Below are 27,313 nucleotides of genomic sequence, written 5' to 3'. Positions count from 1 at the left end.
AAGCCTGCTTTTCTGCTCCGAAGACATATATTTTGGTGTCATACCTAATGGGATTTTGAACGCTGTATCAGTCCAATTCCAGTGTGTTAATGTGTTCCTGTGTTACATCCATAGCAACTTCATTTTTTGCTCTGCTTTGCAGCCACGTCTACAAAACCGCTATTCTTCTGAGAGCAGTTACCCAAAGTTAATGTGTCTGTAGTTGTCCAGCCATAGCAGCCTGCTAGCTAGCAGACCAGCTGATTTAGGGTCATGCAGGCCTGCTACATGATGCAGAAGAGGTCACATTCCACACCTGCGTTTTCTAAAGAAAACTCTGTTGCTGGCCTTTATTTAAAAGGGTTTGGTTTATTTTCAGCCAAAAGTGACCATGAAGAATTCGGGCACAGAGCTGGAGGAGAATGGAGGAACAAGGTGTTTACGAAGTTGTTTCCTCCAGCCTTGAGTCTGACATAGTCTTGGCTCTTCTTTTGCCACTTCGTTTGGTGTGTCATGGAGCTGGTGAAATCCATTTTCTCAGGCGGGTGCTGTGAAAGCTTCCCCGCTCAGCTCAGCTCAGCCCATGCCACTGAGCCCTAATCTGATCAGTACTGGAGAGCATGACATCCACTGAGGCACCTGGAGGCCACTCAGGCATAGCCTGCAGGATCCTTTGCTGTTATAGAGCAGCAGTCCTCGCCTGTAGCTCAGCCTGTGACCCTTAATCCTGACCTCCACTGGTCTTCAGTACTGGAGTCTCGAACGCATTCAGCTCCCACCCGTAGCTCCTGCGCAGAGCTTGCTAGCACTCTGAAATTTTCACAGTTCAGTCCCCAAATCCAGGCTCTTGCAATAACCCTTTAAAGAAAACTGTGCTGCTGTGACCTGTGGGGTCTCTGGTAGAGCATTGATAGTTGCATGCCAGCATCTCTCAGTGCCCACAGCAAGGCCTAGAGGTGTGTGGAAGTGCTGCCGAGGGAATTATTTTCCTCAACGGAACAGCACAGCGAAGGCTGCGTGTCATCTGAGTTGCCGTGCAGGGGGTTTGGCTCCACTTTCCGGTTCCACAGCTTCCCAGGGTAGCAGAGGCGGCAGAGATAAAGAGCTCAGCATGGTGGGGAAGGGAGTGACCTGCTTCGCTCAGTAGAGATCGCTCTGGCTGATTTAAGAGCTGTGATGGTGGGCCCCAGAGGAAGCTGCAGTCAGCTCTCAGCAGGAAGGAAAATGACCACATGGAAGGGTGGTTAATGCAGGGGGTAGGGGACAAAGGGTAAATGCTCTTTGTCACTGATGGATTTCCCCATGAGTTGGTCACGGCCTGGGCAGTGGGGTATGGGAAGCAGCATGCAAGTCATGTAGCATATCCCAGGGTGATTTTCACACATCTCTTAATTTATATTTTTAATCCAGCACAATTGTATGGTTTATTGTAGCCCTGTAAATACTCGGCTCACTTGAACGCTGTGCCTGATCTTGCACAAGGGGCCTGGCTGCAGTTCAGCTATTTAATTGAGTAACCAAAAAAACCTTGTTCTAGTTCATGGCAGTAATCCTTTACGCAGTGACTGTGCTGACTGTGTCAGTGCGGAGGCTCTCTACATTCTCTCTGTCTAACTACCACAGCCACAACAAGTTATTTTCATGTTTTCCATATGGTGAAGGTGGTTAGAGAAAGGCAGCAGTGGATTATCATCACAGATTGATCCAATGGCCAGAGTAAGGGATATGGACTCCTCCAGAAAGCACATAGGAGAAAACCTGAATGTTTTTTTCCCAGATTCTATTTAGCTGTACTGCAGCCACTACATCTGTCATGTGCATATGTAAACTACCTTTTAAACTTACTAGCTCACCTACTGATCGCAGTCCAGCTTCAGTACAGGTCTGAGTTCAGCCTACTGGACGAGCTGTGTAAGTACTCGGGAAGAAATCATAATTATTGCCCTGGAGCACTTCTATCTGTCCCAGTCCCCTTGGATTTTTAAACATTGTTATACAGTACTGCCTAGTTGTATATGGACATCAGAAAAGGTTACTCTAACGTCCTCCCTGGGATTCTGGAAAGCGAGAGGGTCTTTGTGGAATAGGAAATGGGGGAGTTAAGAGGTGATATTCATTTATACTTTTTTAAATATCAGCCTCTGCTCTGGTCAGCCTTGTGGTGTTCATGCTTTCTTCAGCTTTATCTCTGAATACAAATGAATTCACAGCTTATATCCAGAACAAAGCAGAAATGTGAGGCATGTCCTCAGTGCCTCCATGACAGGTGTCCACACTATCACTGGGTCAGCAGCTGCTGACACAGGAACCGCTGGCCTCGTGGAACGCAGGAAGCGAGGACCTTTCAGCTTTTCTCTGCCAGATGCTCTCACATGGCCAAAAGCCCTAGGGATGTACCTGGCAGAGACTGGCCTGTGTTTGTTGCAGCAGGCACAGCACGTGGGTGACACATGAACGCAGTTGGGAGCGGTAGTCGTTCAGACCTTGGAAAAAAGGATGGTGATGGTTTTGTTTGCTTCCAGGCTGGTAAAACAGAACTTTGTGGTCTGCATTTCTTCTTTCGGATCAGGACCACGTTAGGGTCAGCTTCTGACGTTGTTGCCTGCCCTCATGAACTGCTTTTGCTCTGGACTGACGTCTGCAGGGGTAAGTCGTTACTCATAACCTGTTCAGTCTTTGAGTTTGCCTGTTGAAATTTCTGGTTACAAGTAATTAAGAACTAAGTTCTTTCAGAATCCTTGGTCAAAGGCAGCTGAGACTTCATTCAGGTCAGCATTTAGACCTGTGACAGACAGTGGAACTGGAACAGAGAGCAAAGGGACCTCAAGGCGCTGTCAGCTCTGTTAGGTGGGTTTTGTCGAGTGACTTTGGCCAAACTACTTTCTTTTGCTGGATTCTTCTGTGAAAGGGAGAAAAAAAAATCATCCTGTACATATTTGTGTATGGCCTTCTAGGCCGTTACTGAGTGCTGGCCAAGAGCTGGACAGCTTGGTAGTGCTAAAGTCACGTGGCTCCTGTAAAACACATGGATGTGACATTCTGTGATCTAGTGTAGCTCAATGGTAAACTTTCCTCTCCAAGCATTTTGTTGCCTTTGGTACCTGCTACCCTGCAATTGGAAACACATTTCCTGCCCTTTCATCCTCTGCCTTTCTGATCTCTGTGTGTCAGTGTCACTGGTGGGGATTTTATCTATTTCTGTTTTCTTGTCTCAGGCGGCTTTTGTCTCTGCGCTTCCACTTCCTGAGCGTGCAGCTGGCCGGTCTGTTAATCAACAAGGTCACATTTTGGAGCGCGTTGTTTTTAGAGGTGTGGGGGAAGAATGGTTGCTCTGGGGGAGATACAGATTTTCCAAGTCAGGAAGGAAAGATGAAGGCTGTAAAGAGAGCCTTACAGACCAGGTTTATTTGGACAAAGGAAAACGGAGGCTAGGGTTGGAGGCAGGATTTGGAACTCCACTCTTGAGCGTGGAACTGCCACAGCTTTAGTTAAGACATCGTCTCTGTATGTCTCAAGTTTTCCTTGATGTCTCTTTGCCACTGTAACACCAGGAGCTCCTTAGGATCATTTAAATGGCTGCAGATGCTCATCACCCCTTGAAATAGGTTCAAGTAGACTGTAGCAGCAGTTTGGTACAAAGCCCAGTGCACTTTGCCAGATACTTTATCACAGTGAAAGTAGCCCTCTGCTCACCTGCTCCAAAAATTTAGCTTGCTTAGAAGAGACACATTTGCAAAGGTTTTTTCGGCTTGAGAAAGTTAGAAGACCGAAGTGGGTTCATCTGAGCTATCTTTGTGCTGCTTTATGTAAGTATATAGCTCTGCTTCAAGTGTGCCTGTCACCCTTTTCTTCCAAAGCAACAAGTATTTCAGGAAAGCAAGCTCCCCGTGCTCAGTTTTTAACACAAGCAGAAAGAAATGAAGTAGCACAGTGCACAGCTTTAGAGGGGTCACGATCACAATGGATCTCTTGCTGCCATTGACCATGACTACCTTCGTCTCCTTAAGAAATGAAGTCACCAGCTTTAGTCACACTTGGTTCAGTGTATCTGTGGGGCGATGCAGTTCCTGTGTTGCCCTCCCTCTTCCCCTCACACACGTGCTTGTGTCACAGCGACCGTTATTGGCTCAAGACCTGTCTCCAAGGCATGGAGCTGGGAATCTGTAATCACTCCAGGTAGTAACTTGCTGTTGACCCATTCCTGGGAGGAAAGGAGAGGCAGGAAGGAAAAAACAACTGGTCAAAAGTTCCACTCATACAAAAAAAAAGAGGAAAAAAAAAAAAGAAAAGGAAAGCTTGAATGAAACCAGCTCTTCTGATTCAAAACCGCAGAGTTCTACAGAGCAGTGAGGCACTGACCTCTGTAGCAGAAGCTGCTGCTTTTTATGTACATTCTTGCGGGACAGTGTGGTGTATGGAGATGTAAAGTGACAAAGTATGTGACAATATGCACGATTTTCTTTGCTGAATGACATCAGAGAAGCCTTTGGGTCTGGCACAGAGAAAAGCCAGCGCGTACCACTTGTAGCGTGTTGGTGGTCCTGGGCCTCCATCCCAAAATGACAATGTACCAAAGCTGTGCTTAATAAGTTATAGCATTAAAATGATAGAACGCCATTGGGTTGCTATTTTGGAGTAATTTTAAGCAGACCCAAGCGAGGGGTATTTTCCTGGCCGGGGGGGTTATCCGGAGCACCTGGGTGGGTGGGATGGCAGTGACCTGGGTGGGTGGGTGGGATGTGTGACCTGTGACCCCCTCTCCCCAGGCAGGAGGATGAGCCCTCCCCGGAGCGTGCCTCAGCACCGCTGCGCCCCATCGGCTGGGGGTCCCTGGCTCAGCGCGGTGACAGCAGGCAGATGGCGGGGAGGGGGATGGAGGAGCCATTCCTCCCAGCGCCGCAGGTGAGCGAGGAGTGCCCCGCGCTCGACAGACGGACGGCGGGATGGACGGATGGCGGGGCGGGGGGGGGGTTGGTGTAAGGAGGGATGCCGAGCTGGGGGGGATGGCGAGATGGAGAAGGGGATGGGAGGGGGGGATGCCGGGGGGTGGAAGGCGGGATGGCGAGGCGGGTGGGGGCATGGCGGGACGGAGGGAAGGGTGGCGGCCGCCGGTGGCTCCATGCAGGCTCAGCGCCACGTGACCGCAGGCCACGCCTCCGCGCTGCGAAGGGGCGTGGCCTCCCGCCTGACAACCCCCAGCTGCGCCGGCACGGTTGCTGCGGGGCGGGGCGAGGTGTGACGCCACACGCGCCTAGCCAATAGGGGCGGCCCGCGGCGCTCGGGGCAGGGCCACCATTGGCGGGCGGTGATGTCAGGGCGGCGCGGGGCAGCCCGCCGCGGGTCCGGGGCAGAGCGGTGCGGAGCGGAGCGCGGCGGGCAGCGGGCAGCGGCGCGGGTGCGCAGCGGTGAGTTACCGGGCGCTGCGGCGGTACCGGGGCCGCGGCGGCTCCGTGCCGGGAAGGGGCGCGGGCGGTGCGGTGGCCGGGGAAGCTCCGCTCGGCTCCGGGCAGCGTTTCCATGGGGCTGCCGGCGGGGCCGGGCCTCGGCCGGGGCCGCGCTGGAGTGGTGGCTTGCGGGGCTACGGGAGCGCGGGCCCCCCGCGCCCGCCCGGCAGCGCTTCCGCCGCGCAGGGGGCTGCGGGGCTCTGCGGCACCCGGGGAGCGGGCAGAGCCGCCGCTGTGCCGGGCTCACGGTAGGGGGCTTCGGCCTCCGGGCAGGGCGCCCTCGTCCTGCGGCTCGGGGGTCCCTCCTGGGTGCTGGCTTGTGCGGCACGGGGGGGCAGAGCTGCTGTGCCCCCCGCGGGCCCTGGCACTGCCCCCCCCGAAGCGCACGAAGGCTTGTGAAAGAAGGTGTAAAGAGCCAAGGGGTGCTGTGGCTAGCAGCTGTGCGTTGATGGCCGTCTGTTGAAGGCACGGCTTTGAACATGCGCTGGAGGAAAATGTTCCTGAATGAATAAACCGTTATGCTGCCTGCCAGGAGGCTCCATAGAATATCTGCTTTCCTCCCATATATTTCAGGTGAAAGACGAGTTCCTGGAGGGTGACGTTAAATCTAAGGCTGTCCCAAATGCCAGCTCCCACCCTGCAGCCTGCTCAGCTCAGTAAGTAACCTTAACTGGGGACTTGCTGTTACTTTAAATAAGAACTCTTGCTGCCTCGTGCTGTAAGGTGAGAAATTCTTCTGGAAGAAGAGGACGACAGTGACGCCTGGAGCTTGCTGGCATTGCTGGCCGTTTTGGCAGAGGGCACAAAACAGGCTGAAACTGAGCAAAAGCCCACAGGAACCTTCAGACTCAAATTCTGTAGGGGGACGGTGCCACTGCAGAAAGTGACAAAGCCCTGGTAGTAAGAAGAGCTTTTCTGGATTATATCATCTTTTAAAAACCAGCCCCTCTCTTAGCTACTCTCGCCTTCCTCATGCCCTTAAGCTTCTGTGTTACTCGGTGGTCTTCATCTGTTTTTCTTTCTGCCTTGTGTGCCCCATCACAGCAGTCGTGCTGCTGGAGGACCTGGAGAAAGATGCGCTAAAGTGTCACGCATCAAAGAAGAAAAACTTGGATCCTGTCTTGGTGGCTGCTGTACTGCACGGTGCTGGAAAGGAGAACTAGAGTGAATTTGCTGTAGTTTCCAGTCCCTGCAGCGTTCCCTGCTAGCTCACTGGTTGGTGTCCTCCATTTCTGGACTTTGCTTGATGGGGATCTCTGCTGCAGGAGCAGTCTCTGCACTCAAAGGCAGGCGAGCAGGGATAGGAGAGGTTGCCTTTAGATGCTGGAAAGGCCATTTGTATAAGCTTCTGGCAGAAGATCTCTTCTGGAACAGCTGTTGGCTGTAGACCCATCAAGTCAAGGGTCAGGATAGCCTCTCTGCAGCATGTCTTCCAAGCCAGAGCAGGAGACCCACCAGGCCAATGGGGCTGTGCTGCCCATTGTGCCCGTGGACTGTCTCACCAGTCCGGACCGGGGGCAGCTGGTGGAGCCCTCAGATTTCCTGGGACCTGATGGTGACGGGGTAGAAGCGGTGGTGTTGGAGTCCCGTGCCAATGCTAAAGGGGTGCGAGAAGAAGATGCCCTGCTGGAAAATGGCAGCCAGAGCAATGAAAGCGATGACACCAGCACAGACCGAGGTCCTGAGCCAGCCTCACCCCTCAAGGAGACCTCCTTTTCCATCGGGCTGCAAGTCCTCTTTCCGTTCCTCCTGGCAGGTTTTGGGACAGTTGCTGCTGGAATGGTGCTGGACATTGTGCAGGTAGGATTGATACTTCCCTGGCACGGCACTGGTCTCTGAATGCTGTCTCTGTAGACCATGGCTTGATCCCATTCCAGGAGGGACTGAAATGCCAAGGCTAGGAACTGTGAGGGGAGGAGACCAGTTACCTTGCATGCTGGTCAGGGGAAACGGGGAGACCTCAGTGATTGCAGTGAGGGTAGGGGAGGCTGCAGGCACCTATGCACCGCAGCTGCCTCAAGAGGAGGAGGTTGCAGCTGGCACGCCTGCAGCTGAAGCACCTACCTGGGTACTGAGACTACTCTGTGTATCACAGCTTGAAACAAAGCCTTCCCTGACGGTGGCTGTAGACATCCCAGTCACTAATTCCACGGGTCCTGTGTCCCTTTTCCATCTTTGACGTTTGCTGCGCTGTCCCGGCACACCAGGCTCGTGCCAGCCGGGTTAATGATTCGTGCGGCACACTTGCATGGCGGCTTGATCCAAAGGTTCAAGGCTGGCTGAGTGGCCGCTGTGCTGCCTTCTTGTGCGGAGGTGATCCTTGGGAAGGGCCAGCCAGAGAGCCGGCTGTTAACCTCTGGATGAAAACTGCCGTGTTACCAGACGTGATCTTTCACGAGGTCTGTTGTGGCAGGTGATGCTGTAGGAACCCAGCACCCATGCAGCTTGTTTAGGCTTTTATATGGGTAAAGCGACTTTGCAAACCGTGGCTCCTGTTCTAGTCTCTCTCATGGGTGTTTTCTAAGCGTGTGTGTCTCTGGCAGCCGCTCAGCTGCCTAACTTCTGCTTTGCTCTGACAGAGTTACTTTGATGCCCAGCCCAGAACAGTGACTGAGGCACAAAGCTTGATCATCCATGCTGTGTAGGTTTATGAAACTGTTTGGATGGAGGAGGCAGCCATTTTGGAGCTGTGGTCAACCCAAAATGCTCTGCTTGAATCTCCTCTGTTTGCTTAAGTGGGGTAAACAAGCCCTCGCGGTGTTGGCATGGACAGACTCGAATGCCGGTCGCTTGTCTGTATTGCTGGCAGTTATGACTATCTCCACCCGAGCTGCGTGCCAGTAGGGTAAGTCAGGCTTTTTTCGTATTTGTGGGTGGTCAAGCAGTCACTTTGCTTGCTTTTTTGCCCCTAATGGCTTATTTCGCTGCATGCCTTTGCATGCTGGTCATCCTTATGGTTTCTCTTGATGCAACCTGTTGAGAGCGAGCCGTGAAGTGACTCAGAACAGGAAAGGCTGGCTGCACTAAGTTAATCCGGGAGAGATTTACCGGAATACTTTTCTTAAAAAGAAAGGCATTTCAAGCATGTTTCCCTTAGTAAGGTCTCTGTGAACTCATGTGTGGCTCTCCTGGTAATTTCCCTGAGCGGGTGGTTTGAACCCAACATAAAACCTTGCCCGGAGAAGGAGCAGCCTTTCTGGCTGGGGAGGAGGGAGGCAGGGATGGGATACTGTGGCAGAGTCCTGTGCTCTCCTGCCTTTTTTTTTTTTTTTTTTAATAGCCATTAGAAATAAAGCTTCGTAAGTCCTCTGTCCCACAGCAGCTCAGCGTGTGGCTATGCAGCTTGTTCTGCCAACTCCTCTAACTCCCTTTAGCCTTGGGATTAAATGAGGCATCTAAATGCCATCGGGTAGAAAAGGGGGTGGGGAGCGTGTGGTCTTGGCTGTCTTGCCTGCAGAGTCTGGGGAGCTGATCTTGATAACTGGCTTTCCAGAGGCTCAAGGCCTTGGATGAAAGGAGATAAGCATGTGGAGTGGGTAGCTGGTGCACTGGGATGGACTGGAGTCCCATTGCTTTGGATGCAGCCATGGTCTGTGATGGATGGAGGGCTCCATGCACTCAATTTCCTCTCTTTAGGGTAAACGACTAATCAGCCAGCTGTAATTGGTCTCCCCACTGTGAAAACAAGCAGCCCTGGCCTTTGGCCATGCTGTCCCATTACTGTGTCCCTCTGAATTTGCCTCTGCTCCCTTTAGGGATTGGAGAGACCTTTGGGCAAGGTGACATGTGAACGTACCAGCTGCTTTTTTCTGCACTATGGGCACAGTCCCCTCTCCCAGCAGAGCCCCAATTGTTGTTTTCCAGACTTGCCTGCTCCCTGGAGGGTCTTCGGATGGGGTGGACAGTGTTTCGTATGGAGGAGGGAGTCAGCTCGTTTCCACTGCTTGACCACCTCTAGTGTCAGCATCCCTCTGAGGGGGGGTCTTAGCTGGGGCTGGGGGGGACTGCCAGCCCTGGAGCTGTAGTTGTCCTGCTAAGGCCACTTGCTCCTTGGCATTTTGGAGGGAGCACGCTGGGAGAAGCTCGCTATGCAAAGGAGCTGCACCAAGGCAGTCATAGCTCCCACCAGAAGCACAGCCCTCCCTTCTGAGCTGTCATGAGTCACCGTCCCGCTATAATCTGAGCAAAACCACGCTGTTACTCATGATTCTTGTACGCCTTAACTTCGCATGTGGTGACTAAAAATGACAGCAGCTGAGGCAGCTGTTACCCTGGAAATATGTGTTTTCTGCAGGTGCAAATCTTCCGAGAGGCAGCCAGCCTGGAGGAAACTGCAAAACACCACCTGGGGTTTGATGTTTCTTCCACAACCTCTGGCAGGCCAGGGTCCGACCTCACCCCTCCAGTGCTGCACAGGAGAGCCCAGGCTCTGGTGGCGCTGTCATCTGGGTAGATTTGTGTTCAAAGGGACTGCGGGCTTAGCAGAAAATGAAGCTGAAATAAGTTACACGGAGATTACTTCTGGTTTCTCCGCTGCTCCTCCCCAGAGGGCAGGGAGGAGGTGCTGGAGATGAAGTGCCTCTCCCTGTAATTCTCTTCCCCGACTCCACTGAAAGCGAGCTGGGAGCTCCCTTGCTTCCCAGCTCCTTGCTTCCCTTGCACTCCCCTTTACGTGGAGCAGACTGGCCGATCTTGAAGGATTTTGTGTGCCGTGTTAGCTTCCCTCCTCGCCCCTGAAAGCAGCTTAGTTGTGTGCTTCTCGGAGGGACTGCTACAGGGGGGAGAGGGATATTAGCAGCTCAGTGTCCTGAACTTAAATCTGTATTTCCTTTCTCTTTCCCTTTTTTTGACTGCCCCAAACAGTCTGGCTGTGGTTCTCGCCTCGGAGCCACGTCATTGTTCTCTGCAGGAGCCAGGGAGGCCTTCAAGACGTACTGAATGCCCATAGACCAATGTTGTATAATATCTTATATTAAGAAAGTTGGCAGGAGCCCATGGGTCCTGCTCTTTGCAGTGAGCAAGCTGCTGATGTCTGCAGAAATCTCCTTGTTTTCCTTCCCCAAAGATGGCTTCTGTTCCTTTCTCGAGGAACACCCCTGTCTTGCTCAGGGAGCTGCTTTAGCAGGCTCCAGTTACAGCGGCTTCTGGCACAGCTTGCACTGCAGCCGCCTGTAAAGGTTCATTTACAAAGCCAGGGGTGGGACAAGGTGAGGGAGGGCTGTGGACTTGTGCTGGCTATTGCCTGACCCTGCCTCTACCATCTCTGGAGGCAGAAAGAGCCAGGAAACTTTTGCACAGCACTTCCAGCCTGCAGTCTAATGACGATGTTCCTCTCATTAAATGATGCTGGTGACACCCAGCTTGTCCTGCTGGGGAGTGGGAGCGTGTTGCTTGCTGATTGAATTCTAGGTGCTAAGGGAAAGGATTCACCGGTACAAGTAGCAAAAATAATCTTAATGCCTGCCTAAAAATAGTCTGAGGAGAGCCGAGCTCCCCTCTTCTAGATGTGACCTTAAAGCACGGCCTGATGTGCTGTTGTGCTGGATGAAGTGTTTCAGACTGATGCTCTCTCCTGCCCCGTCAGCAGCGAACGCTGAACTCAAATGTCCCCCTGCTCGGGGGGTCGTGCAGAGCCGTACCCTGCCGGCGTGCCCCTGGCTGCGGTGGAAAGACCTCGGAAGCCAAGCTCAGGTTAGCTGGGTGTGGGGTGGTTGGAGCAGGGACTGCAGGAGGTTTCCTTAGGTGCTGCCCATCACCACGGCCGGGAGAGGACTGTTGATTGCATGCAGAAAATCTGGAGACTGGGTACCCTCGAGAGCCTTGTCCTCAAGTAGAGAGAGGGTTGTCGCTGTGCCTGAAATAGCTGAGCAGCTTTCATCCGTGCACCTGGGAGCTGGAGAACACGGTTAGCTTGTCTTACCAAGCTGTCAGAAAGATTAAGGGGATTTTTATTAACTGGGAAACAGTTTTTTCCCTTTGAGGAAAAACGTTCTCAGTTCATCTGTCTAAGCACTTACCTGCCTCCTGTGATCACAGTTTTCTCTCAAATGGTTTTTCAAGTGAGTGCAGCTTGAATGCGGTATTGCAAAGGACCTAGCAGGAAACTTGGAATTTGTTGTCTCAGTGGTGAAGGCAAGCAGCACAAAGATGGAAAAATAAACAAAAATAACTGAAGTCCTTCCCCACAGGAAGGTATTAGTCATGCAGGTAGAGTAACTTGTATTTGCTCTAAGATGTTGGCCGATAGAGTTCCTTGTCCTAGAAAGAAATACATGTCCTGTTGGCTGTGTCACACCACCAGGCTAACTAGCGAAGGAGAGCACTCGGAGAGAGGGAGCCCTTTGCAGGTAACGTTTGCAAAAAGAGAGCTGTGAGAGCCGTGACTGTTAACATGTTCAGGGCAGCAGCCAGCTGTTGAGAGCGTGATTCCAGCTGTGCTCGTGTCCTTTAAGGAGTATGGCAGTCGGGCAATGTGGGAAGCGGGAGTTATTTTGGACACAGGGCCTTCTTGCAAAATATTCATGAAACTAAAGAATCGGGCAGTGAGGTTTGTGTAGCTCGCAGGGCTTTTTTTAAATGCGGTTGTGAGGTTTTTTGGGGGTGGTTTTGTGTTTTCATGGAAGCCAGCTGCTCTCCTATAATACTGCTTACCCTGCAATTACTCTGGTTTTTTCTAAATAACCATTTCTGCCTCGTGCCCCAGGGAGCTGACTTGACCGTAGAGCCGGAGTAGTTGGTAAATACCTGAGCAATGTAGGTGCCAGGAGGGTATGGGCTGCTTTTTGGAGCCAGCAGGATCAGGGGACAGCAATGCCTTGCTCCAGAATCTATTTCTAAGACCTACATGTAGGGAATGGTTCTCAGCTGAGACGGACTGAACTTCAGTACTCGATTCTGCCAAAAACTGCAAGTATTGGGCAAAGTCTCTTCATCTTTCCCTATTTTGGCCTCTGCATGCGTAAACATTTTGTCAGTGGTTAATCTTTGGGGGATTTTTAACTGGAAGTTGCAAGCTGAGATCCGGTTTTTAAGCTCAGCAGGAACATCTTGTCACTACTACCTGAAGGTCAAACACAGTGATATCGCTGCAAAAGTCAAAGTGTGGCACTAGGAGGGGACCTGGGTTGTCAGCTCAGGGCCACACATGGGCAGTGCCAGGTTGCAGAGGCAGTTGGGTGAGTGATGCTGAGTCCAAAGCAACGGTTTCTAACAGCCATGATTATTTTTTAATGGTCTGTCTTTGTTTTAATCTTGCAGCACTGGGATGTCTTCAAATACGTGACTGAGGTGTTTATCTTGGTACCTGCGTTACTGGGCCTGAAGGGGAACCTAGAGATGACTCTGGCATCTCGCCTTTCGACAGCTGTGAGTATCCAGGGAGTTGAGGGAGGGAGTGGGATACCTGGTTTGGGAAGGGGTGGGAAGGTGCATGTGTGTGTGGGGGCTGGACAAAAATCTCTCAGTCAGTGACCACAGAACCCAGAACCTTTTAGCATGGTTTAGCATGCTGGGAAGGTGTCCTCATCCCACTGGACTGATCAGATTTGAAGGATTAATAGTCCTTAAGCTTTGCTGGCAGTTCACTTCCTTCTCATGGCTGCTTGTGGGCCTGGAGGCGCGGTGTGTGAACTGACTTGGGCAGTTTAATGTCTGGAGGCCTGGATCCAGTTTCCTTTGTGAGGAAGCTGGTGGCAGGCACGTCATCAAAGGAGGCTGAAACAAGCCGGGTTCAGGAGGTCTAGGAGAGGAGAGAGCCTGGAGGGAACCGTACAGCAAAGGCCAAAACGGAGGGGACCTTGCAGTGAGAGCTAGCAGGTGGATTGACAGCCTCTTGAAGTTGATGGAGAGGCATGGCTGGGCATTTCTTTTGCTAGAATTCAGTCTGATTCCTGTGAAACAGTGAGTTCCCTGTGAGAGATGGGGGCAGGCTCTGTTAGCTCCTCAGAATACTGCGTTAGTCCAGCTGTAAATGAATTGCTTTGTGTTTAATGTTTCTATAACACAGCAGTCTGTCTCTGTAGCTGAGCGGCGCTGGAGAGAGACCGACATCCTCTCCTAACAGGGACAATAATACTCCTTCCTTCTGCAAAGCATCTTCTGCTTGAGCGTGTCAGCAAGCGACTGCCTGATGTTTCTGTGTTTCCCATTATGGGAGTGCGTATAGCTGTGACTCCTGGAGCTGCAAGGTGTGAGCTGCCTGCTCCGAGCTCTTCCCTGTCCCTGTGCTGTGAGCTGCTGGAAGAGGGAGCCCTTGGCAGCCAGCGGCCTCGTCTTGGCCTTGACAGTGCAAAGGAACCGATGCACCTTGGCCCAAGAGAGCCCCTCGGGGAGTGCTCACTGGGGTGTGGGGATGGAGGACCTCCTGCCTGGGTGGTAGCACCAAGCATAGCCGGCAGAGCTGCTTCTTGGCATGTTCCCTTCCTCTCAGCCTTCCCCTGCCTGGTTGCTGCAGGAGAAGGCACAGGAGAGCGTTGAAAAGGTCTCTGTGTATCTGCTGTCCTTGTTCTTCCATCTTGAGCAGTGGGGTGATGCCAGCTGTGACTCTTCACTCCGCAGCAGCTTCTTGTTGGCCTCCGAGGCCCAAGATTTCTGGTGCCTTCCTGGGTGGCAGCAGAGCCAGCGTTGTGAGCTGCTCATCCAGCCTTTGTCACCGGCCGCCCCCCTTGTCCCTTACGCAGTAGCTCCCTGTGGATACCCTAAGGGATGCCATGCTCATCCACGGAACCTGTGGCACAGGAGCGTCATGTTCTGAGAGTCTGAGGTTGTCTCTGTAGTCCCTGGGGAGCAGGAAGGCCAACAGCATTTCCCTGGACTGGCCCCTGGCTCGGCCTCTGCACCCCAGCCCCTGCCTGCCAATTCCTGCTGTGGGGACCAGCTTCTTGGACTCAGGCCTTGCTCTTGGTTCTCTGGAGGAGCGAGGCGCTGGGCTGCCCGGGGGGATGCGTGGGGGGGATGTGCCTGGCGAAAGCTGGGCTGTGGCTGCTTCCCCTGGGTAAGGGTCTCCTCTCCCCAGGCGCTGCTGGGGAGGACAAAGCTGCTGGGAGGCTTCGTGCTGCTCCCGGCCCAGCTGCGCTCTGGTGCTGGGGCTTGCAGGGACAGGCTGAGTGCTGCAGCTTGTGTCGCAGGCTGAGCTTTGTTTGCCCCTTCGTTCTGGGAAACAAATCCCTTTGTTTTATTTGCTCTCCATTGTTCGGATCATGTCAGGATCCTTGCTGCCCCAGACACAGGCCGTTCTCCCTCTTGGCCTTGGCCAGCTTGCACTTTCTGAGGCACGGGCTTATCAGGGCGCGCGCTCGGCTCTCCTGGGACAAAGGCAGCATGGCACTCCTGCCCTCTTCTCTTACGGGGCTGGCATGGAGCAGCGTTGGGGCCGGTTTGGCAGAGGAATGAGATGGCAGAAAGTCACGGGAATGCAAAACTTTCCCCTATCTGCTGCGGTAGGGTCACAAGGGAACTGGCACAGGGAGCACCCAGCCGCCTCGCCTGCCTGTCTGTGCCGAGCAGCTGCTGCCCTTACACCAGTTTGGTCTGCTGGTGCCTCCTCCTGCCCCTCAGCTGACAGCTGTGGGGTGGCATTACCCTCCTGGGCCAGCACCCAGGGTTTGTCCTCTGCTTTCCTTTGCCCCAGGAGAGAAGGCTGTGCTGCCTTTACACAACTCCCCGACCCTCGCACTGTACCTCCTTGGATCTGTGCATGGTGGGAGAGCAGGATCTCTCCGGCTTGCTACTTTTTTTTTTTTTTCCCTCATTGTGGGGGACCCACGTGCAGGCGTGCAGAGGGAGGTCCCCTCCGACCAGGGCTTCATGGTGTGGGTCTCATGCTCTCTCTGCAGGAATGCAGCCTGGAGTGGTTTCTCAAACTGCAGGTTTCTAATTAGTGCTGCATTAAGGCACCTCAAAAATTCCTTTCACAATTAAGAAGCAAAACTCTCCCATTAGTTAAAGGATTAAAATCCTGTTGCCAGTGACTACAGCTAGGCTACGTTAATCCCAACCTAATTGCCATGTGGCTGGAATTTTAAGGTCAAGCTTCATATGGAGCTCAAATTCCTGTGCTGGATGTGCTCAGTGCTACTCCAGTCAACCTTTTGTTGTTTTTTCCCCCATTTCTTCCTCCTCTCCACTAAACTGATCAGAATAAGTCACTCCAGAGATGGGTGCATCTCGGTGCTGCTTGAAAAGAGCTGGCAGCTCTCTCAAGTGCATGCAGGAAGGGGAGCAGAAGGATCACTGCTGCTTTGGTTTTTTGCAGAGGCCAGCAAGGAAATGTGAAAGGATGAAACTGCTGCTGGACTGGTGTGCCGAAGTTTGAGTTTGATGCTGTCAGCCAGTAACTCCCAACATGCATTTACCACTTCAGATTGTTTGAGCCTCTCTCTTGTTTCCTCTTCATGGTCATCCACTTCTAATAATACGAAATTCGATATAAGCTTACACCCTCTGCTTATCCGTTCTTCCAGCTTTCCATAAAGACCTAGAAGGTGCTAGGGAAGAGCAGAACCCTTATGCTCTGCAGTAACTGGCAGCCTGCAGTGATTCTGCTGGGCTATTTTGGATCATATGCCAGGGAATTAAAGCAACTTTCCGTCTCTTCTGGTTAGTCTGATTAGCATCTCCCGCAGCTTGTAGCGGTGCCAGATGACCCGTGTGCCATGGCTGCTTCCCGCTACTCAGGATGTCTCCACGTGGCATTAGCCTTGTTTACTCAGCTTTTAACTGAAGCAGTAGTTGTTGCTGCCAGCTTCCTCTGCCCACATGATGCTGCTCTGGCCTTGGTCCATGTTGGAGCTGGGGGCACATGGCTGACCTGAGAGTCACTGCACCCCTACGTCCCTCCTGGCTGGCTGACCTGAGGGGCAGCGTGGCCCTGTTGGGCCAGAGCCAGGCTTGGCTTGATCACCGGTGGGGTGAATTCAATTAGTAAATAAGCAGCAGTGTGTGACTCTGCATTGGGGCAAAGTATATCTTGTTGTTTTGCAAGATTTTCATCAGATGTTCTATTGACGTCGATTCCCCTTCACGCTCCCTTCAAAACCCCCTCTGCAGCGGGTCTGGCTCCGCTCCCGCCACGTAGGAGAGCGGCATCCCATTCCTGCAGCTGGGAAGGGGAAGGTGCCGAAACTGGGAACAGCTTTGGTGTTCTGGAGTACAAGACCGGAATAGGCACTGTATTTACCCAGGGTGTACAGCCCAAGTGTCATTCAGAGCTGCATGTCACGGGCTGGGGTGTCACCGCAGGGCTGTGCCCCAGCTGTGCACACGCAAACACACACGCCTTTTCCACTGGATCGCTCTCCCGTAAGAGTTTAGGGTTTGAGGTCATGATTATCTCCTGTTCCTGGCACAAACTTGTGTAGTTGGAAGGCAGGAACGTATTTCACTGTTAACAAGTGCAAAATGCCATTGGTCTTTAACGGTGTTGCAATGTCCTCTTGCAGGCTAATATTGGCCAAATGGATACACCCAAAGAGCTCTGGAAGATGATAACAGGGAACATGGCTCTGATACAGGTAAGAAAAAGAAGGTGAAAGTGGAAATATTGGTAGCTGGTGCAAGCCCAGCTGTGACAAGTGTCAGAAGGTCTAAACGCCTGGGGTTTGCTATTGACTGTCAATGTTGCATGTCTAATGGGAGGCAAACGGCACGTGTTTGTCCCACGGTCACCTTACTGTAATGGTTTGCCCTGTAGGTTAGACTTGGTGTTTCCCTGCTGGGTGCTAATCCACCTGAAATGGGACCCTTGGTGGTGTTTCCCTCTTCCTTCACCCCGCGACCATTTTGCTCTTTAGTCCTCTTGGTCACTGTCTAGTTTTTGTTTTCAGGTTCAGGCTACTGTGGTTGGCTTCCTGGCCTCAATCGCAGCAGTGGTATTTGGATGGATCCCAGACGGGCACTTCAGCATTGACCATGCTGTCCTGCTTTGTGCCAGCAGTGTGGCTACTGCTTTCATTGCTTCCCTTGTTCTGGGTGAGAGACGGACCCTGCACACCCTCCATGTACCTCTTCCTGAAATGCTGGGCTCCCCTTGGCCTCATCACATTTTCTTCCTCTTTTTGGTTGCAGGCATGATTATGATTGGGGTCATCATCGGATCCAGGAAAATGGGGATCAATCCTGATAACGTCGCCACGCCAATTGCTGCCAGCCTAGGGGATCTCATCACCCTGGCTCTGCTTTCAGGGATCAGCTGGGGCTTGTACAAAGAGTTGGGTGAGGGGCAACAAAAGGCCTTTGTCTCTCCCTGGTCTTTCCGTGCACTGCTGCATCTCCCTCTCATTTCACCCTCTTCCTTTACCCTTTCTGTTCTCGGGGTATAAAGGATGCCTGGCCTGGAAGCTACCTCAGTTAGCGAGACCTAGTCAGAGCTGATAAGGGGAGGAAATGGACCTTCTTACTGCCTTGTAGCGGCAGACAGTCTTGGCAGGGATCTGCATGCTTCCTTCTCACCAGGTAAAGTAGTAAGGGAGAGGTTGTCCCCTTCCGAGTGCCAGGGACTTGACTGTGGCTAAAGCAGTAGGAGAGAAGGCAGCTTTGGATTTTACTTTTTGTGCTGTTGGCACCAGCCAGGGATCCTCAGTGCAGAGCTGCAGCTGTAGCCTCCAGACTTCCTCTTCCCTCCCTCCCACCTTCCTTCCCTGGTGACTGGGATGCAGGGGATGTGACTCAGCCAGGTTCAGCCAAAGGTGAAGCAACGCCTTGAGGTCTTGCCCAGGAGAGGGAAGTGGGAATGAGCAGTTGAAATCGAAGAAGTCTCACTCGAATCTGTTGATAAAGCCCCTGTGAGTACACCAGGAGAAGGAAATGCCGTGTCCTGCAGAGCTGAGGCTGGCCTGGTCTTGTTTACCTGCCCTTGCCGGAGTTTCTGTCTCCAGGGGTGACAGCAGTCTGTAGGCAGGCTGGATGAGCTCAGCTGAAATAGCACCTCGCCTCACTGCAGCAGGATGTGTCCTTGATATGTTGCCTCTGCTTATTTCCCCCTCAGAGAGCAAAGCCTACGTGAACCCTTTGGTATGCGCCTTCTTCATAGCTCTGCTGCCCATCTGGATCATCATCGCCAAGAAGAATGCGGCAACGCGCGAGGTGTTGTACTCTGGCTGGGAGCCAGTCATTATCGCAATGGCGATTAGCAGGTAGGGAAGCACGGGAGAGTTCCTCTCCCCCCGACACAGACGTGCACCCTCTGCCCTGGCCCTTTCAGCCTCTTAGAGCCCTCGGTGGGTTCAGCAGCGAGGGGGAACCAGACCTCTTCTGCTTCCACAGTCAGGCTGCCAGGAAACTGGGGGTCACTGTGTGTTTTCTAGACAAAGACACAGGGCTCTAGGTTCCGAGGCACAGGGGTGACTAAGCACCTGGTACCCAGCGCCTTAGCAGTGTCCCAGCTGCTGCACAGGGAGGTTCTGGCATGGCCACAGAGTAAACACGGGTCCTGTTTAGCAGCCCTCTGCACAGGAGCCCTCTGCTCTGCCCTCTGAAGGGCGGGATTGCTTTTGATTAGCGTGTTGCAGTAAACTGCACGTTAGGGGATTTAGTCTTTGATGGTTTTTGGCAGCCATGAGAAAAGATCCTGGTAAAACTGTCTTCTGTTATCAAATAACGACGCTTAAAAATCACGTGCAACAACCGCAACCATAGGTGCCTGTTGATAGAGGTGTATATCACCCTTGGGTGCACACCCTGCAGCAGAGAGAACCCTCGGTGCTTTGTGCGTTTCCTAATGAGCTTTCAGTACTGACCTCTTCCATCTTCCCTCGGCAGCGTTGGGGGTTTGATTTTGGACAGAACAGTTTCAGATCCCAACTTTGCTGGAATGGCTGTCTTCACACCGGTTATTAATGGTGAGTTCCTTTCCACTCTGGTACTGCAGCTCTTGGCGAACGGTGGAATAGTCCTGCGTGCCTTATTTCAGGCAGGTTAAGGAGACCTAACTCTCTTGATTGCCAGCGAGACATGGTTTGACTTGAGTTTTACATCAGGGTGGCTCCCTCTGGTGCCGGCCACACCAGAGGGTGGCCTGGGAGGCTATTGCCAAAAAGACATGTGTTCCAGGAGCCCAACAAAAACTGTCTTCATGTCATGATTCCTCCGCGATGGTGGAAGACCCCCATTGTCAGAGATGTGCGCCTTGTGGCACCTGGTGACATAAAAGTTTGGATTTGCAACTCAGAGTCAGGAAATAGAATTGCTTCTGGTATAAAGCTTTGACGTCCTTTCTGCCTAATGAACCAGGGAAACTTTTTTTCTTATTACTTTCTGAATAAATGGAGTTAATTCTGAGCCGATGCATCTTATGCTTGGGGGTTCCACAGTTCCATTATGCAAAAAATAATAGTTTTAGACTTCCTGTGTCTGTTTTGGCAGCTGACTCATCTTTTTTTTTTGTTGTTTCGCTTATTTCTTCCAATCAAAGCTGCAGTAATAGTTGCATGTATTTTACTAAGGGGCCTAAAGGAAAACCATAGAACAGTGTGCTTTGTCTCTGCTCTTTACATCCTGCAAAAGTGGAATTCGAGTCAAAAATAGACTGTGCTACATTATTCCGGCACCTGGCAATTCCAGAGCTGCAGGCTGCTGCAAACTGTGCTTTCTCCTTAAAGTGTTTGAGATCTCATCTTGCTGCTCTCTCCCTATCTGCAGGTGTGGGTGGCAACCTGGTGGCCGTGCAGGCTAGTCGCATCTCCACTTACCTGCACATGAGCGGGATGCCTGGAGAGAGCTCCGAAACAGCCCCTCGCAAGTGCCCCAGCCCTTGCAGCACTTTCTTCAGCTCAGGTATCTGTCAGGCGTTGACATATAGTGACTTCTGCCAGCAGCGGTTCCTGCAGCTGGCTGGCTAAACTTGGCTGTGACAGTCGCTGGAGCATTGTCACTGGGACTGCTGGGAGGCAGCTGCCTGCGCAGGGATGCGCTGGTCCCCTGGCCTGCCCTGCCCTCTAGAGACCGTTGGACCTTCAGCAGAGCTGCTGTGCAAGAGGACATAGTTCTGCTGGATGAGGAGGACGTGGTGCACAAGTCCCATGCCCTGACTGTCTAATACTGTAAATCCTCCACCCTCTAAATCTTTTCCAGATGTGGTCAGGATGCTGAAACCTGCCTGGAGGCTGCTTGAGTCTTGCAGCTCTGCTGGGCTTGCAGAGCTGCAGTTACAGAAAGCTTCTCATTTACAAAGGCTTCCAAGCGGCTCTGTTATTTGTGGCAGTTGTGTGACAGAGCACAGCCCAAGCTTGCATTCCAGCACAGAGTGTGGGCAGAGGCTGTTATTCTCCAAACGTCCTAGACAGCCTTGTTAGCCTGGGTCCTGGCCTTCTGGGCCAAGGCTGTCCCCGAGCGGCGAGGAGGGGCGAGAGGTCCCCAGTGTGGTGGTGATCTCTTAGAAAACCGACCACCAGATGAGGTACACGGCTCCAAGGAAATTTAGTGTTCATGGTAAATTCTTGACAGCTCTGCACTGTCAGAGGTGGGATGTGAATCCTTTGGGCAGCTGAGGTCTGAGAACAGCTTTTGCTCTGGGGACAGAATTAAACTCTCCTGCTGAGCTTGGTGCAGAGTCCTTGGGTGTCCTGACAGCTGAGGCACCATTCAGGGCACTGTCTTCCAGCCTAAATCCGTAGTTCAGGGGTGAGGGTCCAGGGTGCTGGCCCCTGCTTCTGGTTCGGCCACAGCTGTGCTGCCTTGTCCCCTGGAGCCCAGGCAGGCTGCAGAGTTGCTGTGTGTTCAAGCCCATCTAAAGCCTGAAACCCATCTCCGTTTCTTTGCAGATGTGAATTCTCGCTCTGCTCGTGTGCTCTTTCTTCTGGTGGTGCCCGGACACTTGGTTTTCCTTTACACCATCAGCTCCATGCAAGGTGGACACACTACACTCACCCTGATTTTCATAGTCTTCTACATGACAGCAGCGCTTCTCCAGGTAAGCTGGAGCCCCTCGGGGGGAGTAAGGCTCCTCAGGCTGGAGTAAGGGGCTGCTGCCGTGTCATCGGCGGTGGGGACGGGTTCAGCCAGTGAAGTTGTAGATACCCTGCTGAAGGCACAGCGATACGCCCTGTCCCTAGGTGAGAGGTGTATGTACTGGGGAGAGGTGTGCCAAGTAGACTGTATTTGTCAAAAGAACCGGTATCAAACTGAGCAAATCCTCCTTAGTTGGTACCTATACACACTATTTTTCCTTCCTACCATCCTTGGCCAGTTTTGAATCTCTTGTCTCTTCTAAGTCCTCCTGATAGAAGTGCTTAGCTCCGGTGTGTTAATCTGTCCTGTAAGTTGCTTCAGCGATTCTAAAACTTCTGGTGAAGAGAACAGGATGTGGCATTTGCAGCGGCCCTGTGCCTTGTGTGCTCATCCAGCCCTTTCCCTGCCTCCCCTGCAGCGTAGGGACCTGCCAGCTCTGCAGGACGGGGCCCCTGGGCTCCTCGTGGGAGCTGTGAGCACACGGCGATGGTTGTTCTGAGGGACGTACACCGACCGGGGTACTGGTGCTGTGAAATCCAGGGAAATCTGTGAAATCTGCTTGCAGGAGTCTGGCTGCCTGCGTTGGAGGGCAGGGAGAGACGCTCGGGTTAGGGAGTTTGCTATGGAGCCCAGCTTTGCCCTCCCCGGCTCACCCACTCCGCTTGTGGGAGCTGTGCCTGGTTTCAGTGTCCCCGAAAACCAACAGCCGAAGCCAGCGTGAGGAAATGAGTCAGAGCATCCATCAGAGGCCAGAGCAGAGGGCTGTCATCCAGGAGGCTAAATTTAGGTTGTGAACTTCTGCTGGGCGTTTGGGCGCTTCGAGGGGGCTTCCGCTCGCAGCCGCTCGGCGAAGCCTCTGCTCTGAGCAGCCTGTGGGCTTGGGAGCGCTGGAGCGGGAGCTGGCACAGAGGGACCACCATCTGCTGGTTCCTGTGGGCCTAAGCGAGACCCTCCCAGCCCCAGATTCACCCAGAGGCATCAGCAACAGGCCTGTAGCCACTTCAAATCCTTGTCCCAGGCCTAACGCTTGAGAGGATCAAATGCCAACACATTTCTTCTGTCTCGGGATACAGAATAAGTGCCTCTCGCCGCATTGAAGCAGATGCGGGGAGCATCACCCTCAGCTAGTTTCAGCTGCAGGGCAGCTGCTCTTTTATTTCTGGAAGCCAGGCGCTGCTGTCCCTGCCCGAGCATCCTCAGTGCTGCCAGGTCTCCTCTTTGCCCCTTATCTCTTCAAGCTTATTCTGGTTAGATCTGAAAAACAAGAAGCAAAATTTAGACTTTTTGGTGCCTGAGTGCCAGTGCTCTCCCTTCTAAGCCTAAATTTGATGGTGGCATGTGAAGCTAAAGGAGGACAGGACAGAGGTTGTTAAGAACACGGGGTATGGATGCCCAGGGGCCCGCTGTAGCTCGCCAGCTTCTTTGTGCTGTACTTGTTGCTTTGGGGATGCAGCCCGCGTTAACTGCCTGCAGCGTGGTGCTCAGCAAGGTGGGTCTGAGCTCCCACCAGCTCCGTTCCTCGGGTTGAGGTTGTGCATCTCTGAGCCTGACCTGCCCAGCTGGAATGGCCCCAGCTGGTGCTCCGTGAAGACGGGGGTTGCAGAGGTCGGGATTTGTGGCTGATGTGGCTCTTTCCTTCCTGCCTCCCAGGTTCTCATTCTTCTCTACATTGCTGACTGGATGGTGCACTGGATGTGGGGCAGGGACCTCGATCCGGACAACTTCTCCATCCCATACTTGACAGCGCTGGGGGACCTGATCGGAACAGGTCTGCTCGCTCTCAGCTTCCATGTCCTCTGGCTCATCGGTGACCGGGACTCCGATGTGGGAGACTAGCTCTCCCTGTTTTCCCCCTCCTTCTCACAGCTCTACTCCTCCTCTCATTTTGTTGTTGTTTCTTTTCCTGCACCTTTGCTCTTCTTTGCTTCTTCCCCCCACCCTGTCTTTCTTGAGACTTCATCTTTGATACTGGATTCTCATTATTTTCAATGGGAATTTTATGTGGTTTATATTTCAAGCCGAGTTTGTACAGAAAATAAATCTAGTTTTAGGAAGGACAAAAAAAAAGTGTAACGAGACAATCACCAAGTGCAATTTCATAGTAGTTATGTCTGAACCAAGGTTACAGCGAAGATACTAATCAGTCCGTGCAGGGAGCCCACCCTGTCCCAGTCACTAGAGGTGAAGGGCTGCTTTTTTCGCTTCATAAGCGTTTTAAATACTGGAGGTAAGGTTCAGATTTATTTTACTGAACAGGCACCTTCTAGCAAAGTACAACCTCATGGAGGAGGGCGTGGGGTATCTCCCATCTTCTCTGCCCTGTCGCCCTCCTCCCTTGTGTTCGCTCTCTGAATCCCCTCCTGTGCCTAGCATCCAAAGCGAGTCTCTGGTAGAGGGATTAGCAAAGATGGCGAGGAAGGGTCCTCGATGCCAAAACGCCCGTTCCTGTGTGCCCACGAGGAAAGGGAGCGGTCTCGGGTTGGAGGACTGCAGAGCCCCAAAATCTGGCTGGGAGCAGGCTGGTCTCTGCTGCCAGATTTTGGCTCCCTTTTGCCAGCCACCCGGCAGCATCTTGAAGCGCAGGGTCCTTGCTCTGCCTCCCATCACGAACCGAGTTCAGCTACTGCTGCGCACAGAGGGATACGCGCTGCGCTGTGAAGAGGCTGTGGGTTCTCCCGATCCATCCTTCTCCCTCTCCGCCCGCCGGCGCTCTGCGGGAGGATCTCCTGGAGCTGGCAGGGATGCTGTGTGCAAGCCTCTCCCTCATGCTGGTATGGGCACAGCACTTTTTTCACAGCAGCCTGCTCAGTTCTCTTGACTTTCCTGGAGGGGTAGATGGAAAAATAGATCCTATTTTGTGCGTTAAGTTTTTCTTGCACTTGTTAAGTGCTGCTGACGGGCCCACTGCAGCTGGGAAGAAGCCACCCGATAGCTCTTCCACTTGAGCCCCGAGGCATTTCAGACTTGGGAGCATTAAGGCTCTTGGTGTCTGGTAGTAAAGGACATCCATGTTCAGCCGCTGGATTTCTCTGTCTGTGTAGCTGCCAGCTGGAAAACAGGTCAGCGGGCGCCGTCAGATGTCCGAAGCCCTGGTTCTCAGCGCAGCGCTCTGTGCGGGGCTGTAGCAAAGGAACGCGCTTGCCTTTGAGCAGGCACAGAAAATCTGGCATCAGGGTTACAGCCGAGCGCCGTGAGCGCAGGGTTCCCTGCTCTGCTTCTTTCCCTTCTGCTTTTTGTGCTGTTCGGCTCGGTGATGGCTGAGGCGCCTTCTCTTCTGCTGCTCGTGCATGTTGGACGGACTCGCGCAGTTTGCAGTGGCATGAGAGAAAACCTGTTCTGGCTGCGTGACTGAGGCGCTTGTAAACGATCTTCCTGAGCGCTGTCGGCACTTGACGCTTTTTAGTTTTCCCATTTGGATATAAATCACTTCAGTAAACTGAGTGCAGTTTCATGTAAGCAGGTCTTATCGACTGGAAACTTCACCAAGTTTAAATGATGTGCTGAAGCAGACGGCGTTATCAAGCAGGCTGTAATGCATGAATATAAATTGAATGTGTAAGTGTGCATGGGGGGAAGCTCTTAACATCTGCCAAGGGCGGAGGAAAATACAGTATATCCCATGGAGCCTAACTTCAGTGCTGCACTGTCCAAAGCCTGGGGAGCTGCCAGTATCTTGCCAAGCACTGGGGGAATGCCCTCGGTGTTCAGCAGAGTAGCACCTTGCATCCTGATCCTGGAATGCCAGCAAAGCTCTCATTTTACTTAGCTGGGCAGGCCCTGGGTGCTGGTTCCACTCCTGGTCTGGGCGCTGCCTGTCCTGCTTATTTGCAGCCCCAGAACATAACCTGAAAGCTGCTGGATCTGTGGTTGTCTGCTTTTCTTCTTGCTTTAAGTGTGTTCCTCATAAAACGTGACCATCCTTCATCGGCCCAGTTTCCTCCTTTAGGGTAATTTCTGTGTTTCTTATGCCAGCCAGTGGTGGTGGTCTCCTTTCAGCTTTCTGTCCCAGCAGCGCTGGGCACCTCTGCTCAGCTGGAAGATGGTGTGCTGTGGTGCTGGGAATGCTGGCCTTCCTGGGAGTGAGGCCGGGCTGCGAGGTCCGTTTGTTACTCTGGTCAATACCAGAACTAACTGAGCTCCACAAAGCCCTGCCCTGAGTGCAGACGGTTTTGCTTTCTAGGTAAGGAGTGATTTGTTAGGAACAGCTCCTGCCTCCCTGCAGAACATGGAGCTAATGCGCCACTTACGGTCCAAGCCAAGACCAAAGTAAGTCTGGGATCAGGAACGGTCCCAGCCCAGCCGTCTGGTGCAGAGCTGGTCCTTAGTCTAGAGATGAGCATGCTGGAAAGGAAGGTCAGGATTGGCGAGTGGGAAACCAGTTCTGGAAGGCCACAGGAGCAGATGTATCCAAACCAAATGGCAGTCAGGCTCTAGCCTGCTCCAGGACCTCTCTGAAGTTGCAGAAGAATCTTCTCCTGCTTCAGTGGGTGTGCGCCGAGTTCTCCTCCTCCCACCCAAGCTGTTCATGGTGCTCCGGAGGCAGAGAGGGGATCCCTGCCCTGTCAGGCTGCTCGCTCTCAGACCCTCAGGAGAGCAGGTGATCCATTTCAGAGATGGTTTTCCCCTTTCCGCCTTGCTAACGTAACGTCAGCCTTGCTGTCCCCGTCCCTTTGCAACGTGTCCTTCGTGGCAGTAGCTCTGAACCTCGCGCGCTCCACCCCTGTGATGTGACTTCTCACAGATCGTGTTTGGCCAAAGCTCTGTTCCAAAAAAAATAAACAACAAACCCCAAATTTCTCACCCTGCTGTACCCAAGCCCCAGGGGCTTCTGGAGCATTCTGTGCCGCTCACCTCATTTTTCTGCCTAATGTTGAGGAATAGATATGAGACTTCCTTCCATTAACACTTCAGCTTTTATGTGTATATATGAGAAACTCGCCTGGTCTTTTAGGCGTCACATCACTGTTTAGTTCCCCAAGAAAAGATTCCCCAGAGGAAGAACCTACCGCTCATGGTCTCCTGTAAAATGAAGAGAGACCCAGAGGTGACTGAGACCTGTCATGGGGCTGGGCTGGTGGCGTCCGTACAATTCTATACGGTCTGAGGTGGGGGAGGGGGGAATGGGTCAGGGAAGAATCTAATTTAAATTGAAGAATAATGATGGTCAACAACTTTTCCCACCAGTTGCACTCAAATGCATGCCTACTATACAGCTGACTGCAAATGAAAAATACTGGTTTACTCTTTTTATTAAAGGAAAAAGACTGTCTTAATTATTTATAGTTCCTATAACTGAATTGACAGATGTCAACTTAACTGATAAATTATATTTGGTTAAATAAAGATGACATTTATTTATGTGGACTGTGGCATCTTTCCTTTCTACTCACTTAAAGGTCTCTTGCATTCTGCAGCTTTGTTTAGCTTACGCTGAAACTCTTTTGATAGACAGTGAAGTGAGAGTTAAGAAAATCAAATAAACGGCGGCACAGGCAGCCAACGGTGGTTGGGACAAGTGACAGTTGCCAGGCTGGCCAGGGCCGTGCCCTGCGTTGTTTGCTGCAGCCACTGCGGTGTGCGGGATCCTGCCCCTGTGCCGAGGGGTGTGGGACAGAAGCACTCCGCATGCTTCGGGGGGCACGCTGAGCCCCTCAATCGGCAGGAATTAGCGGCCGCCGAAGGACTTCCATCCTCCCCAGCTGCAGGATTTGCTCGTGGGGTGTCTTCCTGCAGGGCTGAGCCTCCTGGCCGCTCGCCCAAGCAAGGATCTTGGTGGAGAGGAAAACAAAGCCCCGGCCGCGCCAGGGGCTGCGGAGCTGCCACCGGGACTGTGCTGGCACTGGCTTCTCCAGGCCAGGGAGGTCATTTCCCACAGGCTCGGGGTGGCCAGTGTGACACCATGGTCAGGGTGGCCGCTGTGACACCGTGGTCTCAGGGCAGGAGGGGGG

General features: G+C 52.7%; 1 protein-coding gene across 5 annotated transcripts; it reads left to right on the top strand.

The window, feature by feature from the left end:
* The first annotated feature begins 5,262 nt into the window (after positions 1–5,262).
* SLC41A1 (solute carrier family 41 member 1) lies at positions 5,263–26,729 on the top strand. 5 transcript variants are annotated; one of them, XM_056361311.1, is made up of 12 exons: positions 5,263–5,384; positions 5,997–6,079; positions 6,468–7,223; positions 12,681–12,788; positions 16,862–16,933; positions 17,246–17,390; positions 17,487–17,633; positions 18,406–18,553; positions 19,179–19,258; positions 20,058–20,192; positions 21,179–21,327; positions 23,016–26,729. In XM_056361311.1, the coding sequence occupies exons 3-12, from the start codon at positions 6,849–6,851 to the stop codon at positions 23,199–23,201; spliced, it is 1,545 nt and encodes a 514-aa protein (XP_056217286.1). In that variant the 5' UTR covers positions 5,263–5,384; positions 5,997–6,079; positions 6,468–6,848; the 3' UTR covers positions 23,202–26,729. The 5 variants fall into 5 exon arrangements, with proteins under 5 accessions (XP_056217286.1, XP_056217285.1, XP_056217287.1 ...); XM_056361310.1 differs by having other exon boundaries at positions 5,997–7,223; XM_056361312.1 differs by lacking the exons at positions 5,263–5,384; positions 5,997–6,079; positions 6,468–7,223 and adding an exon at positions 7,723–7,822.
* Positions 26,730–27,313: the final 584 nt, after the last annotated feature.

This window comes from Falco biarmicus, chromosome 16 (genome assembly GCF_023638135.1).
Source record: "Falco biarmicus isolate bFalBia1 chromosome 16, bFalBia1.pri, whole genome shotgun sequence".
NCBI classification, from domain to species: domain Eukaryota; kingdom Metazoa; phylum Chordata; class Aves; order Falconiformes; family Falconidae; genus Falco; species Falco biarmicus.
The sequence above is the reverse complement of the archived record's forward strand: the minus strand, read 5'-3'. Positions and strand labels throughout refer to the sequence as shown.

Excerpts from the sequence above, each read along its gene's own strand:
- SLC41A1 (XM_056361311.1), top strand. The coding sequence starts at position 6,849 with ATGTCTTCCAAGCCAGAGCAGGAGACCCACCAGGCCAATGGGGCTGTG. Across the intron at positions 12,789-16,861 it reads CATCTCGCCTTTCGACAGCT|GCTAATATTGGCCAAATGGA; the intron begins GTGAGTATCCAG and ends GTCCTCTTGCAG. Across the intron at positions 17,634-18,405 it reads GGGCTTGTACAAAGAGTTGG|AGAGCAAAGCCTACGTGAAC; the intron begins GTGAGGGGCAAC and ends TTTCCCCCTCAG.